Source organism: Vulpes vulpes, chromosome 13 (genome assembly GCF_048418805.1).
Source record: "Vulpes vulpes isolate BD-2025 chromosome 13, VulVul3, whole genome shotgun sequence".
NCBI classification, from domain to species: Eukaryota; Metazoa; Chordata; class Mammalia; order Carnivora; family Canidae; genus Vulpes; species Vulpes vulpes.
This window is the reverse complement of record NC_132792.1, coordinates 139,731,864-139,748,141: the sequence shown is the minus strand read 5'-3', so window position 1 is coordinate 139,748,141 and position 16,278 is coordinate 139,731,864. Positions and strand designations below refer to the sequence as shown.

The 16,278-nt window shown below is 42.0% G+C and overlaps 1 protein-coding gene across 4 annotated transcripts in view; it reads left to right on the top strand.

The window, feature by feature from the left end:
* The first annotated feature begins 1,653 nt into the window (after positions 1 to 1,653).
* Positions 1,654 to 16,278, top strand: part of ABL2 (ABL proto-oncogene 2, non-receptor tyrosine kinase) — a 113,797-nt gene continuing 99,172 nt past the window's right edge. For all 4 annotated transcript variants that reach the window (XM_072733119.1, XM_072733117.1, XM_072733118.1 and 1 more), the window contains exon 1: positions 1,654 to 1,951. In XM_072733119.1, coding sequence (XP_072589220.1) covers positions 1,795 to 1,951 — 157 coding nt within the window. In that variant the 5' untranslated portion in view covers positions 1,654 to 1,794. The remainder of the gene's footprint in view (positions 1,952 to 16,278) is intronic.

Here is a 16,278-nt window from a genome sequence, read left to right as displayed (position 1 = left end):
AGTATTCTCTCAGATAATAAAAACCAAACAATACACCAAGTTCTACCTCTATGATAACCTTTATCCCTCGTAATTGATTTTTTTCCCCAGTAGTTGCAAATGCTTCGGGAATTAAAAGGAAACAAAATACTTTAAACACAGGAAAGCTTTGATCCAAATGGAAAATTCATATTCTATCTAGTGCTAAAGCACAGTGTTTCTGTTACCATTTGGGGGAGGGGCAATTTCAGTTATTTGGGGTTACCCTGGATCACAATGGAATAATTCCATAGTGCTCTGATAGTATCAATGTCAATGGATGGTCCATCTAAGGTCATCCTGGTTCTTTTTTTTTTTAAGGTCATCCTGGTTCTATGAAAGGTGTGTAAAGGAGAGCTGCATCCGCCTTTCCCCCCTAAACCTATCTTCCTAGTGAATGTTTTGTTGCTTCTTTGAAATGTCTCCTATCCTGTCTGCTTTAACTTTAAGCATATTTTCTGTGTGGAACCTGTAATAACAGATACTTTGTATTAAGTAAATAAGGAAGTGAAAGGAATAGTAAGAAGATAGTTACCAAGTTCTTTGAGAATTTAAAAAACTGGATCAACGTTAAGATGCAAGCGTGTGCAGTGGGGCAATGATTTGTGAAATATTTGTGCATACACATGTGTTTGCATGTATCCAAACACTGCTGCTTGAGTCACTCTCTTGGGACAAAATAAATTAATGATGAGTCAGTTCTGACTTAGAAACAGGGTCAAAGAGAAATTTTCTTTTTCTCCTTTGTCATCAAAGGAAGACCAGACCACGGGCACGGTATATGAAGCACACCAGCGGCACCATCAGCTTTACTGTCGAGCACTGTAAGGGTAACAGAACACGTGGTTAGACGGTAAAGGAGTTCAAAAGGAATTCACGGTAATACGAGGAATTGGGCCGTAAGTGTCTCTCCAATGAGGCTGCAGAGTGCAGACAACGGAGGCGAGGACAATGTAACATCATGAAAGGGTCTCAAAAAATCACAATGAAATAACGTACCTTTTTTGTACGACCCTCATGTACATTTTGTAGAATCTCAGACTAGGCCTGCTGAGAACGGTGCTGAAAAGCATCCTCCCGGGCGTTTCAGGGATGCTCACCTGGATGGCGAGCAGCAAACGCCTTGCGCTTTCCTGTCCCAACTGTGCCTGCTGTGCACCTGGGGCGCTTGACAGGTGGAGGTGGGACCGGGAAGGCTTTCGGCCGTGCACCTCCGACAGGCGGCACGGAGAGCCGGACGTGGGAGGGGTCGCGGAGACGAATCCAGACCCCGCAGGCCCGGGGGGCGCGAAGGGCGGGAGGAACCGAAAGACCCGAGGGCGTGGAGGAGGCGGCGCGGTCGAGGTGGGCGCGAGGGGGACCCCCGGCGAGGAGGCGGGGCCGGGGGCGGGGCCGGGGGCGGGGCCTCCGGGAATTCCTCCCTCGGAGTAGCGGAGGTGACTGGCCGGGAGGGGAGGGGGCGGGGCGGGGCGGGAGACGCTCTGTCCCACGCTCTCCCAGCGCTCGGTGGTTTAAAGATGGCGGCGGCGGCGGCGGCGGCGTTGGGGGCGCGGAGCCGCGGGAGGAGGAGGCAGGGGGAGCGTCTGTGAGTCGCCCAGAGGCAGCGCGGCGCCTGCTGCGAGGAGTCCGCGTGCGGAGCCGCCGGCGGCCGAGCGCTCGGGGCCGGGGCCTGGACTGGGAGGGAGAGGCCGGAGCAGCGCCGGGAGCCCGAGGCCGGAGCCGAGGAGGAATGTGACCTGGGGTCGGCGGGGGGCGCGGGAGTACGCGAGCGCAGGGATGGGGCAGCAGGTGGGCCGCGTCGGGGAGGCTCCGGGGCTTCAGCAGCCGCAGCCCCGCGGCATCCGGGTCGGCAGTGTGGCCAGGCCCTCCGGCCGCAGGCGGGACCTGGCGGGGCGCACCGCGGAGGCCGGCTTCAATGTCTTCGCCCAGCATGGTGAGTGTGTGTGGGAGCGGCGTGAGGGCGCGCGGGAGGCCGGGGTGGGCTGGGGCGGGGTGGGAAGCGGACGGGGGCCCTGGGGGGTCGGGGTGGCGGGGTGCCTGAGAGTGGGGGCGGAATCCGCTGCCATCTGGGCCAGTCACGGGAGTCGAGTCACACCCCTCCCCCCTCCCGTCTCCAGCCTGGCTGGCAGCTCCCGGGGGCGGAGAAGGAAAGAGCAGTGGGCTCGGGGACGGCGGAGGGACTGTCCTCTCCCCGGGGACGGACTGTGTGGCTCGGGGAGGCCGGAGGATAGTATCCCCAGGGGAGGCAAGGATGCTGGGAGGTGTGAGCTCCGTCCAGTGGGTGTTCGTGTGACCCGGTCGTCTGCGAGGGGAATGGGGTTGTGCCTCCAGGGATTTGGAAATAGGAACTGCATCTCAGGAGCCACCGGCGTATAAAGTATACACACATATAAAGTCAGACTATGAGCAGTGTCAGAATAGAGAGCAGTGACCACAAATACTCTAATATGGCAAAGATAAAGGTAGTATCTCAGCGCTTTTGAGATTCCACCCCCCCCCCCCCCAACTGGAATTGAAAGGCTTTGCCAGACTGTCCTCTGTTCTGAGCTCTTGAGTAGGACTCAATTCTGAGAAGCTGGCAGGGGTTAGAGGTTGGTGGGCATGGTTAGGACTTTGGATATGAACAAGAGTTTTCTTCCTACAGTCTGTGCATGTGTACACAAATCCTCTGCAGTCTGGAACCTATTACTTTGGTCTTATTATCGAGGTATTTTTAGAATGATTGTCTCCGAACTCTTTTGATCATACCCTTTTATCAGTAAAAGAGCGGCGTACTCCAAGAATTCCTTATCTGTTAATTATATATGTAGTTGTTCTGCTCTACCAGTACGTTATGTAACTTGTGAATGCACACAAATAGAATTTAAGAAAGGGTAAGATGAAAAAAATAAGTAACGAGAGTTCTAATATATATTTTTTTCCCTGCAGCCCAGTGGATCCTTTCGCACTATCTGAGCTGCACCCACACCACTTTTGAGACCACTTTTCTAGAGGAAGGAAGAGTGGAGAAGGGGGAAAACCAAAATTGACCTTCATGGGGTTGGAATACCATGGGACTTTAGGCTGAAGGGGTAGATGTGACTTAATATATAAAGAGGACTGGGTAGTTGAGGTTGGATGAGTGGTAGCAAACTGGAGTTTTCACTAAGTAATAAAGGATAAAAGAGACACGGTTCTATAATACACAATGTAGAGAAGAAGAGGAAGAAAAAGAAGTGTGAATTATTTGTTAGAAATGGAGTTTTGGAGGAAGTAATGATAGATGGTAGTATGCAAAGAAAGAGATGAACCCAAGGAACTGTGGCTTTTGGCTGAGTTGTATCCGAGAGCTCTGGGTTTGGACTTTGTGAATATGCTGAGTTGTTTCTAAATGGAGAAGTGATTTGGGGCCTTTCAGGTGTTACATGTGTACTATTAAAGATGTGAGTGAGCTTCTCTTCCAGATATTTGAACATTTTATGAAGGTGCTATATGTGAGTTAGTCTTTATTAAAATTACTTTCTAAAGCACTAGAGGAAAGAATGGATGATAAGTTTTCAAGGAAGATCATCCAAGTTAGCCTAGTTTTGTGGGAAGCGCTAGTGTACATCAAACTTGGCCCAGTAGGCGACAGTGATTCTCTTCCTCCAGGATCTTACTGAAGACAGACTTTTCAGAGAAGGAGGAATATCATGAAGAATGGAATGAGAAGAGATTTTGAAGGGTGGATAGGTTTTGAATCTCTGGAAAAAGGAAAAGAAGGCAGGCTGGGCAGGAGAAACAACTTGAGCATGAACAATGGGAATTAACATGATTTGCTGATGGGATAGTGAGGAGACATCTGTTGGGAGTGAAGCAAGTCTTCCAGGAGTGAATCCTAGAGGAAAAATTGCAAGAATCAAGTTCTGGTCCTAGCTCTACTTGGCTGCGAGATTTAGTTACTTGCCATCTTTGGGTTTATCCGCAAAATACTGGACTGGTTGATCCCAAAGGTACTTTCTGACTCTTAAGATTTTATTATTCTAATTGAAGCAGTGGCAAGAAAGCTTTAGATATGCTTAACTGGGCATGGGTGATGGAAAATGTGGCAGAGGATTTTATATCAGTTTACCCGATTGGCTAATTCATAGAATATATTAACAAACCCAAGTATGAAATGCTGAAAGACTGGCTTTAAATGGAGGGAAAGGAAATAGGATGGGAAAGTTCGAGAGATATTTCATTCATCCAATAAACAGAAGTTTTTTGAGTACCTATTATGTAACTGAGCTTTGGGAATATTGCTTTAAACATAAGAGACCCTGTCCTTGTAGAACTTAAAGGACTTCGTGATTCAGTATAGAAGATGAAAGAATAGAGATTGCTTTGGAATATTAAGGGCATGAACTCTGGGGCCATTGTGTGTGGGTTTGAAAACTGGCTTAACTGTTTGTGTGACCCTAGGCAAGTTATTTAACCTTTTTATGCCTTGTATTCTCCATTGGTAAAATGGGGATAAGAGCACCTAATAATAATAGTACCTAGATTAAATTTTTTTTAAAGATTTATTTTTATTTATTTATGGTAGAGAGAGAGAGAGAGAGAGAGAGAGGCAGAGACACAGGCAGAGGGAGAAACAGGCTCCATGCTGGGAGCCCGACACGGGACTCGATCCCGGGACTCCAGGATTGTGCCCTGGGCCAAAGGCAGGCGCGAAACCGCTGAGCCACCCAGGGATCCCCAGTACCTAGATTAAATTAGTTAATATACGGAAGGTACTTTTAGTGCCTGACAGACACATAGTAAGAGCTAATATGTGTTAGCTGCTGTTATTACTACCAGTATTATTATAAAAATAGAGGTGTGTCAAAGACTATGAGATTTTAAAATTGGCTGAGATAATGATTATCGACAAGTTTGGGAGTTAGAAGCTGATTGAAAGGACAGGGATAGGATAAGTTTGTTGCCGAAGTCTAGTACGAAAAGACTGTCATTAGCAAATAGTAATACAGTAAACAAAGATGAAGTGAATACTGTTTCTAGACAGATGAGTGTTTATAAACTTTTTTTTTTTTTAAAGATTTTATTTATTCATGAGAGACAGAGAGAGACAGAGACACAGGCAGAGGGAGAAGGAGGCTCCAAGCAGGGAGCCCGACGTGGGACTTGATCTTGGGTCTCCAGGATCACGCCCTGGGCGGAAGGCAGGTGCTAAACCGCTGAGCCACCCAGGGATCCCGTGTTTATAAACTTTTCTGTGGTCTAGGGTTTATCAGCTTCAGCAATATTGACATTTCGGGGTGGATGGTTCCTTATTGTGGGAGGTTTTCCTGTGTTTTGTAAGATGTTGAGCAGCATCCTGGCCTCACTAGATGCCAGTAGCACGCCTTCCTGGCAACCCTTCCCTCCAGTTGTGACAATCAGAAATGTTTCCAGACATCCCCCCTTCCCCCAGGACATTTAGCAGAATTGCTCCTAGTTGAGAATTGCTTAGAAAAACGTGATAGGGATGCCTGGGTGGCGCAGCGGTTTAGCACCTGCCTTTGGCCCAGGGCACGATCCTGGAGACCCGGGATCGAATCCCACGTCGGGCTCCTGGTGCATGGAGCCTGCTTCTCCCTCTGCCTGTGTCTCTGCCTCTCTCTCTCTCTCTGACTATCATAAATAAATAAAAATTAAAAAAAAAAAAAAGAAAAACGTGATAGAGGGGCACTTGGGTGGCTCAGTCAGTTGAGCGTCGGCATTCAGCTCAGGTTGTGACCGAGTCCTGGGATCAACCCTGAATGTGGCTCCCTGCTCAGGGAGGAGTCTGCTTCTCTCCCTGTGCGTGGGTTCTCTGTCTTGCTCACTTTACTCAACTAACTAAATAAAATCTTGAAAAAAACCAAACTGTTGTAGATTCTGAATTGAAAATAAATGAATCAGATTCAAAAGCTCCTGAACCTATCATTTGATATTTACACAAAAAATCTGATCTTGGAACTAGTGTACAAATAGCTGTCTTGAAGTATTAGTACATAATTTCATATGTGAAATTATTAGATCTCTGAGGCACCTGGGTAGCTCAGTGGTTGAGCATCTGCCTTTGGCTCAGGTCATGATCCTGGGGTCCTGGGATTGAGTCCGGCATTGGGCTCCCCGTGCAGCGCCTGCTACTCCCTCTGCTTATGTCTCTGCCTCTCTATGTGTTTCTCATGAATAAATAAAGTGTTAAAAAATTATTAGATCTGGCAGGCTTTTCAGTTTATATGTAGGTTTATTTATTTTTATTTTTTTATTTTTTAATTTTTTATTTATGATAGGCACACAGTGAGAGAGAGAGGCAGAGACATAGGCAGAGGGAGAAGCAGGCTCCATGCACCGGGAGCCTGACGTGGGATTCGATCCCGGGTCCCCAGGATCGCGCCCTGGGCCAAAGGCAGGAGCCAAACCACTGCGCCACCCAGGGATCCCTATATGTAGGTTTAAATGTAGATCAAAAATTATTTGTAGTTAATCTGTAGACTGGTCCGAGTGCAGTGGTGTTTATAGTTAATTGATCACAGCCTGTAGTTAATCAGTAAAAATGTACAGATTTATAGAAATGGCTTATCAGAGTCCATGATTTTTCTTCAGTAGAAAGAAACGGTATTTTTTATTATTCATATATGGTAAGTTGTAATAGTCTGCCTTGCCAAAAGTGATTTTTGTGAAAATAATTTAAAAGGAATAAATATAATAGGGCTGGTTTTGATATGAAGGGGGTCAGAGCTATATGACTTTTCTGAGCTCAGCTATTTTTTTTTTTTTATATATTTTTTAAATTTATTTATTTATGATAGTCACAGAGAGAGAGAGAGAGAGAGAGAGGCAGAGACTCAGGCGGAGGGAGAAGCAGGCTCCATGCACCGGGAGCCCGATGTGGGATTCGATCCCGGGTCTCCAGGATCGCGCCCTGGGCCAAAGGCAGGCGCCAAACCGCTGCGCCACCCAGGGATCCCTGAGCTCAGCTATTAAACCATTTTAGTGAGCTGATGTTCTGTGACTAGTAATCTAGGGTTGGATACTTTCTTGTTTTTAATTATGTCAGACATTGCAATAATTGAGTGATTTCAACTTTTCTCATTTGCTGAAAATACTATTAAAAATTAACCTTAAAATGGGACACCTGGGTGGCTTGATGGTTGGGCCATCTGCCTTTGGCTCAGGGCATCATCCTGGGATCTCAGGATGGAGTCCCATATCAGGCTCCCTGCATGGAGCCTGCTTCGTCTTCTGCCTATGTCTCTGCCTCTCTGTGTGTCTCTCATGAATAAATAAATAAAATCTTTAAAAAAGATTAACCTTAAATTGGGAAGTTTTGAATAATAAAATATTCCCTTAAACTCATCATTTTAAGTGGAGTGATTTATTTGCTTACTCTGGATCTATACTTGATGTTTTAATTTTTGCTGAATGAAAGATGTAGACATCCCAGGTTGAAAATGATATTGTAGAAAAGAATAGGAAGGCTGTTACAAAAGAATTTTAAGTTTATACTAGGCTATGGCCTAGTATAGTGGTTACTAAGTCTTTTTTTTTTTTTTTAAGTAATCTCTACACCCAGTGTGGGGCTTGAAGTCAATAGTTGCATGCTCTATTGACTGAGCCAGCCAGGTACTCCAATGTAGTCATTGGTTCTTATGAGAAGCTAAACTTTTAAAAAGAAATAAGTTGTTACATTTTTATTAACCTACAAATCTGCAGAAGTTACAGATATATAACTGTGTGTCTCTCATGAATAAATAAAATCTTAAAAGTATTCATTCATTCATTCGTTCATGAGAGACACAGAGAAGCAGAGACATAGGTAGAGGGAGAAGCAGGCTCCCTATGGAGAGCCCAATGTGGGACTCGATCCCAGGACCCCAGGATCATGACCTGAGCCAAAGGCAGATGCTCAACCACTGAGCCACCCAGGTGCCCCTAGAATTAGAATTAGACTGAAATCTTGTTTTCTGTCTGATATTGGTAAAGAGTTTACAACTCCTAGGCTCATAAAATTATGTAAGTAGCAGTTATTTATCTTGAGACAGTTGTAGAGATTATACCAGTTGTATATGAACATGTTTTATAAACTAAAACACTGCTATTGTCATCTTGAGGGCATGCTAAGTGTAGACTTATATTTTAAGTCTCTATTTTCTCTAAGTCTTTTTTTTTGTCTTAAGTGACTCTTGATTGTTAAAGAACTTTCAGAAAGCATCAAAAAAGTAGGGATATTTTGGGAACCTGAAATAACATTAGGTCTTACTTTCTTTTTCTTTTTTAAGATTTATTCATTCATTCATTCATTCATTCATTCATTCATTCATTCATGATAGAGAGAGAGAGGGGTAGAGACACAGGCAGAGGGAGAAGCAGGCTCCATGCTGGGAGCCCGACGCGGGACTCGATCCCGGGACTCCAGGATCACGCCCTGGGCCAAAGGCAGGCGCCAAACCACTGAGCTACCCAGGGATCCCCAAGGTCTTACTTTCTCTGAAAGTAAATGTTACTCTCTTTTTCTTTTAGGATTTTATTTATTCACGAGAGACACAGAGAGGCAGAGACATAAACAGAGGGAGTAGCAGGCTTCTCACAGGGAGCCCAGTGCAGGACCTGAGCCCATAACCCTGGGATCACGCCCTGAGCCGTCCAGGCATCCCCTGTTAATCTTTTTCTTTTCTTCCAATTGGAATTGTAGTTGACACACAATGTTATGTTAGTTTCAGGTGTACAACATAGTGGTTTCAATAATTTTATACGTTATGCTATGCTCATAAGTGTACTACCATCTGTCACCATATAGCACTATTATGGGACCAGTGAATATATTCCCTATACTGTGCTTTTTATTCTGTGACTTATTCACTCTATAACTGGAAGCCTATATCTCCCGTTCCCCTTCACCCGTTTTGCTTATCCCACCCCCTGCTTCCCTCTGCTCTGGTAGCTGTCGGTTCTCTCATCAGCTATCTTTATGGGTCTGATTCTGCTTTTTGTTCATTCATATGTTTGATTTTTAGATTCCATATGTAAGTGAAATCATATCATATTTGTTTTTCTCTGTGACTTAATCCACCTAGCATAATACCTTCTGAATCCACCCATGTTGTCGCAAATGGCAAGATCTCATCTTTTTTTATGGCTAATAGTCTAGTCTGTGTGTGTGTATATGTATGAATACCACATATTTATTCATCTATGGATAGACACTTGGGCTTCCATATATTTGGCTATTATAAATAATGCTGCAGTAAACATAGGGGTGCATATATATTTTTGAATTACTGTTTCTTTCTTTCTTTTCTTTATTTATTTTATTTTATTTTATTATTTATTTATTTATTTATTTATTTATTTATTTATTTATTTATTTATTTATTTATTTTTTTGTGAGAGACACAGAGGCAGAGACACAGCCAGAGGGAGAAGCAGGCTTCTTGCAGGGAACTCGACGTGGGACTTCATCCCGGGTCTCCAGGATCACGCCCTGGGCTGAAGGCGGCGCTAAACTGCTGAGCCTCCCGGGCTGTCCTGAATTACTGTTTTAAATGTTATCTTCTTAGAATGATTTTCTTTGGGGCTGTCAGTCAGAGGCCACACAGTCCATGAATCTTTTTCACTCACTCTCTTCATAGGAATGTTTTTTCTTGGGATCCCTGGGTGGCACAGCGGTTTAGCGCCTGCCTTTGGCCCAGGGCGTGATCCTGGAGACCTGGGATTGAATCCCACGTCGGGCTCCCGGTGCATGGAGCCTGCTTCTCCCTCTGCCTATGTCTCTGCCTCTCTCTCTCTCTCTCTCTGTGACTATTGTAAATAAATAAAAATTAAAAAAAAAAAAAGGAATGTTTTTTCTTCATAGAAGGTGAACCAAAAACACAGGCCAATGCAAATGTAACATTCAGGTACAGACCTCAATTCTAAGCTGGCACATTTGTTTTCTGGTTAATATTTAATGACTTTTGATGATATAACTTCGTTATCTAATGTCCTTTGAGACCTCCTTGTATTATTTTTTTGTGCCTCCCTGTATTATTTTTACCTTTGATTATAAAAATTTCTTTTTAAAAAGCATGTTTTAGTAGGACTTTATATTGATTTTGTGAATCAGATGGGCTTTTTGTCAGATATTACATAGAGGAGATTTCAAAATACTTGAGAATGTTAACCTTATCCATATTAACATATTTCTTCTGGAATAGGTAAATTTGGAGTTTCACTATAGATTCTTCACCAGATTATATAGAATAGTTCTCAAACTTTAGTGCAATCTCAAACACAGATTGCTGGGTCCCATCTCTAGTGGTTCTGATTCAGGTCTGAGGTGGGGTTTAAGAATTTGCATTTCTGACAAATTTCCAGGTGTTACTGATGCTGCTGGTTGTGGGCCACACTGTGAGAACACTGTGAGACCTGTGAGAACACTTTGAGTAATGTGAGATTAAGAAGAGTAATGGATCAAGGTTATTCAAAGATTGTCTTGGTGTCAAAAAACATAATGTATTGACTCTGTTCTATTTAAAACTGGCTCAAAAGTCCGTTTGTTCCAAGTCAAATGTGTCCACATGCAAGTGTCCACTGTCTTACACCATCTTTTGGTGGAGAAGAGGTGTCTTTGTGCTTTGGCCTCAACTTTTTTTAAAAAAGATTTTATTTATTTATTTATGAGAGACACAGGTGGAGGGAGAAGCGGGCTCTACGCAGAGAGCCTGATGCGGGACTCGATTCCAGGACTCCAGGATCATGCCCTGGGCCGAAGGCAGGTGCTAAACCACTGAGCCACCCAGGGATCCCTCAACTTTTTTTAATCACTGAAAGTTGATATGTTTGGAGGTCTGTTGAGAGATACACTTTTGAAAGACTCTGGAGTATCAGAGAAAAAGGAGGTAGGACACAGGGTTCTGCTGACAGATTTAGGATGGGCCTCAGTTCCCAGAGGAAATGGTGAAGAAATAATTGCCACCTATTGAGTGCTGTGTGCCAGGCATGCTCTAAGTACTTACTATCTGTTTTGTCAGGTAAACCCATAAAACCCTTCTTGCCGACTGAAAGAGATAAGAGACCAAAGAAATTGGGATACCTATTTGTAATTCTATATTTTTGGTGTATGTTGGGCCTTTTGGAGGATGTGTACACGTACATATATGTGTGTGAGTGTGTATGTGCAGAGAGTTTTAGGTTTTTAAAAAATCTCTTGAGACTGAAGATGAGGTTATTGGAATGATAGGCCAGAGTTACATCTGTATACTCTGTGGCTGTGGATTGAGACTCAGATACTATGGTCTCATAACAAAGGGAGCAGCAGACACTTGTGATGCTATTTGGAATCTCAGTAATGTTGAACTATGATCCTAAATTCTTGGTTTAGTGTTACTAATATTCCATACTTAAAATTTTATATTTTATATAACTTAATCTAGAATTTTTATTAATATATAAATACATGTCTTTTATATTTCTGTAGTTTTATATTTTCTCCCTCTTATAGATTACAACTCTTTTTTTTTTTTTTAATTTTTATTTATTTATGATAGTCACACAGAGAGAGAGAGAGGCAGAGACACAGGCAGAGGGAGAAGCAGGCTCCATGCACCGGGAGCCCAATGTGGGATTCGATCCCGGGTCTCTAGGATCGCGCCCTGGGCCAAAGGCGCCAAACCGCTGCGCCACCCAGGGATCCCCTAGATTACAACTCTTCTCTTGGCTTTTTAGTAAGAAGATTTAACAGATATCAGCGATAGTATGTAAGAGGGTGAATGCACTAAGACATGTTTCTCTATGAATGTGGAAATTAGTATAAAATATTAGCCATATATATTCTCTAATATTTATAGCAGTTTTATTAAGCTACATTAGTAAAAGGTCTTTAGAAAACTACTGACAAAAAAAAAAAGAAAACTACTGACAATATCATGTCAATTGCATAAATATGTGTGTAAATGACTCTTAGGTTCTAAGATACTATGTTGTAAGAATTAATTCTTTGTATCCTTCACATATAGTATCTGCCACATAGGATGTTCTTGAGTAATTGTGGAACAACTTTTCCTTACTTATTCTACATCTTTTTATATATTTATATAGTCATATACCAGTCATCGTTGGTGAAAAACATTTTAAATGACAAGATGTCTGATTAGTAATAATTTTACTGATAAAACTGTTGGTAACTATTTTTTTCTCTATATCCAGATATAGACCCAGATGTATACAATATCCACAGGTAGAAGCTTATATGCTAGGGTATTTGTTTTGAGTCAAAAGAAATACTTTTAGGGGAATATTATCTTAAAGAATGTTGACGTTAAAAATGAAGTACTTCAAACATATATATATATATATATTTTTTTTTTTTTAAGATTTTATTTATTTATTTATGTGAGACACAGGCAGAGAGAGAAGCAGGCTTCATGCAGGGAGCCTGATATGGGACTTGATCCCGGGATTCCAGGATCATGCCCTGGGCCAAAGGCAGGCGCTCAATCGCTGAGCCGCTCATTCGTCCCAGGTATTTATTTTATTTTATTTATTTATTCATGAGATACACAGAGAAAGAGGCAGAGACATAGGCAGAGAGAGAGAGGCTCCCTCCTGGGAGCTTGATGTGTGACTTGATCTCAGGACCCCCCAGGATCATGACCTGAGCCAAAGGCAGAGACACTCAACCACTGAGCCACTCAGGTGCCCCCATAACCTGGTATGTCAACCCATGTAGCCACTTAAAGTGATATATTTAGTTTATTGTTGTAATGTGCAATTTATAAGACTTTTTTTCCCCTTTTGTATGTAATAGGACAGAATTAAGAGAAAAATTTAGCTTAATACTCGAGTACTTTCTGTTTTTTAACTCATTGATTCTGTGGTAATTGCTTATTCTAAACCCTCTAAGAGAATTTTTTAGTTGTAATAGAGAACTGCTGTCTAAGAGAATGATGCTTCCTAAATAGATACTGGTGAACATCCTAATGAAACAACTACAAAACTTGGTGTGTGTGTCTTCTTATACGGAAGTGTGATATTTTATAATACCCTGGTTAACAATTTCATTTTTTGGGGGGTTGAGTGCATAATTTTTGTATGTAAATTTATGATCATTACACTAGTTAGAAAAATTTCTCAGTATTGTTTTTGCTTGAACTTTCTCTCAAATGCATAGGTTGATACACATTAAATATAATACTGTGGCAGATTTCATTTTGGTTGCTAAAAACATAGGAATCTATTAAGCTTTCCCTCTGCCCCTTTGCTTTATGCTGTAAATGTGCTGAATCTCTGTTGATGGTACTGCTGGCTTCTCTGTGGTAAACTCTGCCAGAATGGGGTTTTGATCCAACAGAACACAAAGCTCAGCAGGCCCAGGCAATTTATATTCCCTGGTTTCCTTTCCAAGGAGTGGGAGGGTTTAGAAACCAAGGTCAAAGAAAATGACTATGGCTTCATATAATATACAGTATGTATATATATAATTTGTTAACATGTTCCTCTCTCTGTGCTAATTCCAGCAAATTAAAATAACAATATTGAGTTAGGACTGAAGATTGCCTCTTAGCATTTTGTAGTTCTAGATAATTACTAAGAAAACCTTTTCCTAAAGTAGCAGTACTAACAGGCACAATTCGTATCACCCATCTGTTTGTCTCCCTCTCTCTTTTTTTCTTTTTAAGATTTTATTTATTTATTTATGAGAGACAGAGAGAGTAGAGAGAGAGACACACACAGGCAGGGGGAGAAGCAGACTCCATGCAGGGAGCCTGACACTGGACTCGATCCCGGGTCTCTAAGATCACACCCTGGGCCCAAGGCGGTGCTAAACCGCTGAGCCACCCATGCGCCCCAATTTTGTCTATTTTCTATAAAATATCTGAAATGTATATATTTATAGTATGCATGTCTAAAGTATATATATATAAAGTAGAAATGTGTATATGTACATACATGTTATATCTAGAGAAATTCACTGGTATATTTTTTTAAAAAGATTTTTTGGAATAAATATTAACTAATGTTCATAGTTTACGTTATGATTCACTGTCTTACAGTTCTATGAATATTTAAAAATACTTAATTTTTAAAAAAGATTTTATTTATTCATGAGAGAGACAGGGAGAGGGAGAGAGAGAGAGGCAGAGACACAGGCAGAGGGAGAAGCAGGCTCCATGCATGGAGCCTGATGTGGGACTCCATCCTGGGTCTCCAGGATCAGGCCCTGGGCTAAACTGCTGAGCCACCGGGGCTGCCCAAATACTTTGTTTATTTTTTTAAAATTTTTAAATTTATTTATGATAGTCACAGAGAGAGAGAGAGGCAGAGACACAGGCAGAGGGAGAAGCAGGCTCCATGCACCGGGAGCCTGATGGTGGGATTCGATCCCGGATCTCCAGGATTGCGCCCCGGGCCAAAGGCAGGCGCCAAACCACTGCGCCACCCAGGGATTCCCCCAAATACTTTGTTTAAATTCAATTTGCCAACATATAGTAGAACACCCAGTGCTCATCTCATCATGTGCCTCCTTAGTATCCATTACACAGCTACCCCACCCCTTTTCCCCCCTCCCCTTCTACAACTCTTTGTTTCCCAGAGTTAGGAGTCTCTCATGGTTTGTCTTCCTCTCTACTTTTTCCCCACTCAGTTTCCTAAAAGATTTTATTAAATCTTTATTAAAGAGAGCATGCAAGCAGGGAGAGGCAGAGGGAGAGGGACAAATAATCTGAAACAGACTCTGGGCTGAGTGCAGAGCCCAACATGGGGCTCAATCCCAGACCCCTATGAGATCATAACCTGAGTTGAAACAAGAGTCAGAGGCTTAACTGTGCCGCCCAGGTGCCCCTCACTGGTATATTTTAGTGGGGCAAGTAGAGAAATTATTTCTCCACATTTTGCATAAAGAAATGTCATTATTGGTGGTGAGTACCTAGAATAGAGGCATACAATTTTTGCACATGTGATTTGTATTTGTGATTGCACAAATACCATACAGTATTTGTCCTTCTCTGACTTCACTTAGCATAATGACCTCAAGTTCCTTTTTTTTTTTTTTTTAAGATTTTCTTTATTTATTCATGAGAGACACACACAGAGAGAGGCAGAGACACAGGCAGAGGGAGAAGCAGGCTCCATACAGGGAGCCTGACGTGGGACTTGATCCCGAGACTCCAGGATCATGCCGTGGGCCAAAGGCAGGCGCTAAATCGCTGAGCCACCCAGGGATCCCCAATGACCTCAGGTTGCATCCAAGTTGTAGCAAATGGCAGAATTTCCTTCTTTCTCATGGCTGAATAATATTTCACTGTATGTGTATATCACATTTTCCTTATGCATTCATCTGCTGAGGGACATATAAATTGTGTCCATTTCTTGGTTATTGTGAAAAATGCCTAGTGAGCATGAGAATGCAGATATCTCTTTGAAATCCTATTTTTATTGCCTTTGAATATAAACCTAGAAGTGGGATTGCTGGATCATATGATAGTTGTATTTTTAAAAAATTTTTGAAGAACCTCCGTACTATTTTCCATAGTGGCTATACCAGTTTATATTCCCCCCAACAAAAAACAAGGTTGATAACACTGATTATCTTATCTTTTTGATTATAGCTATTCTAATAGGTGTGAGGTGGTATCTCATTTGTGGTTTTGGTTTGCTTTTTCCTGATTAGTGATTTTTCAGCACCTTTTCATGTACTTTTTGGCTCTTTGTTTTTGGGAAAATGCCTGTTAATTTCCTCTGCCCATTTTTGGATAGAATTTTTTGTACTGTTGTATAAAATTCTTCCTCTTAAAGCTCAAGAATTTGATAGGTAGATCTTTGAGAAGTCTATCTTAAAGGATTATTTTGAATCTTTACATAAGATCTTTGCATTTTGGTTGTCTAGGAAGTTTTGACTTTTTTCTGGTTTTCACATTATTTTTCTAATCTTTTTCCTCTGATATCCATATATTTATAGATTAGTATTCATTGATTTGTTTCTATATCTCACCATTGGCTTTCATTATTATAAAATTTCACCAAATTTATTTTTTATTTAGTTTACTATTTGTTTCTGATTTAATAGTGTTAAACTATTATATACTCTACTGTAGTCGAGTCTTCTACCTTAGCAGTTTTCTGTGGGTGATATGTGTGAATAGGACTCTTGGCTAACAGTAGTAGAGACCAACTCCAGATATGTAATCTATAGAAAATTTATATGAGGACAGTAGATGCTCAACGACAGGAATGTAGGTAGGCTGGCCCAGAAACAGAAAGTGAATGGCTGCTAGAAACTCAGGCAATATTTATTTTCTGTTTTTCCTTTTGGCT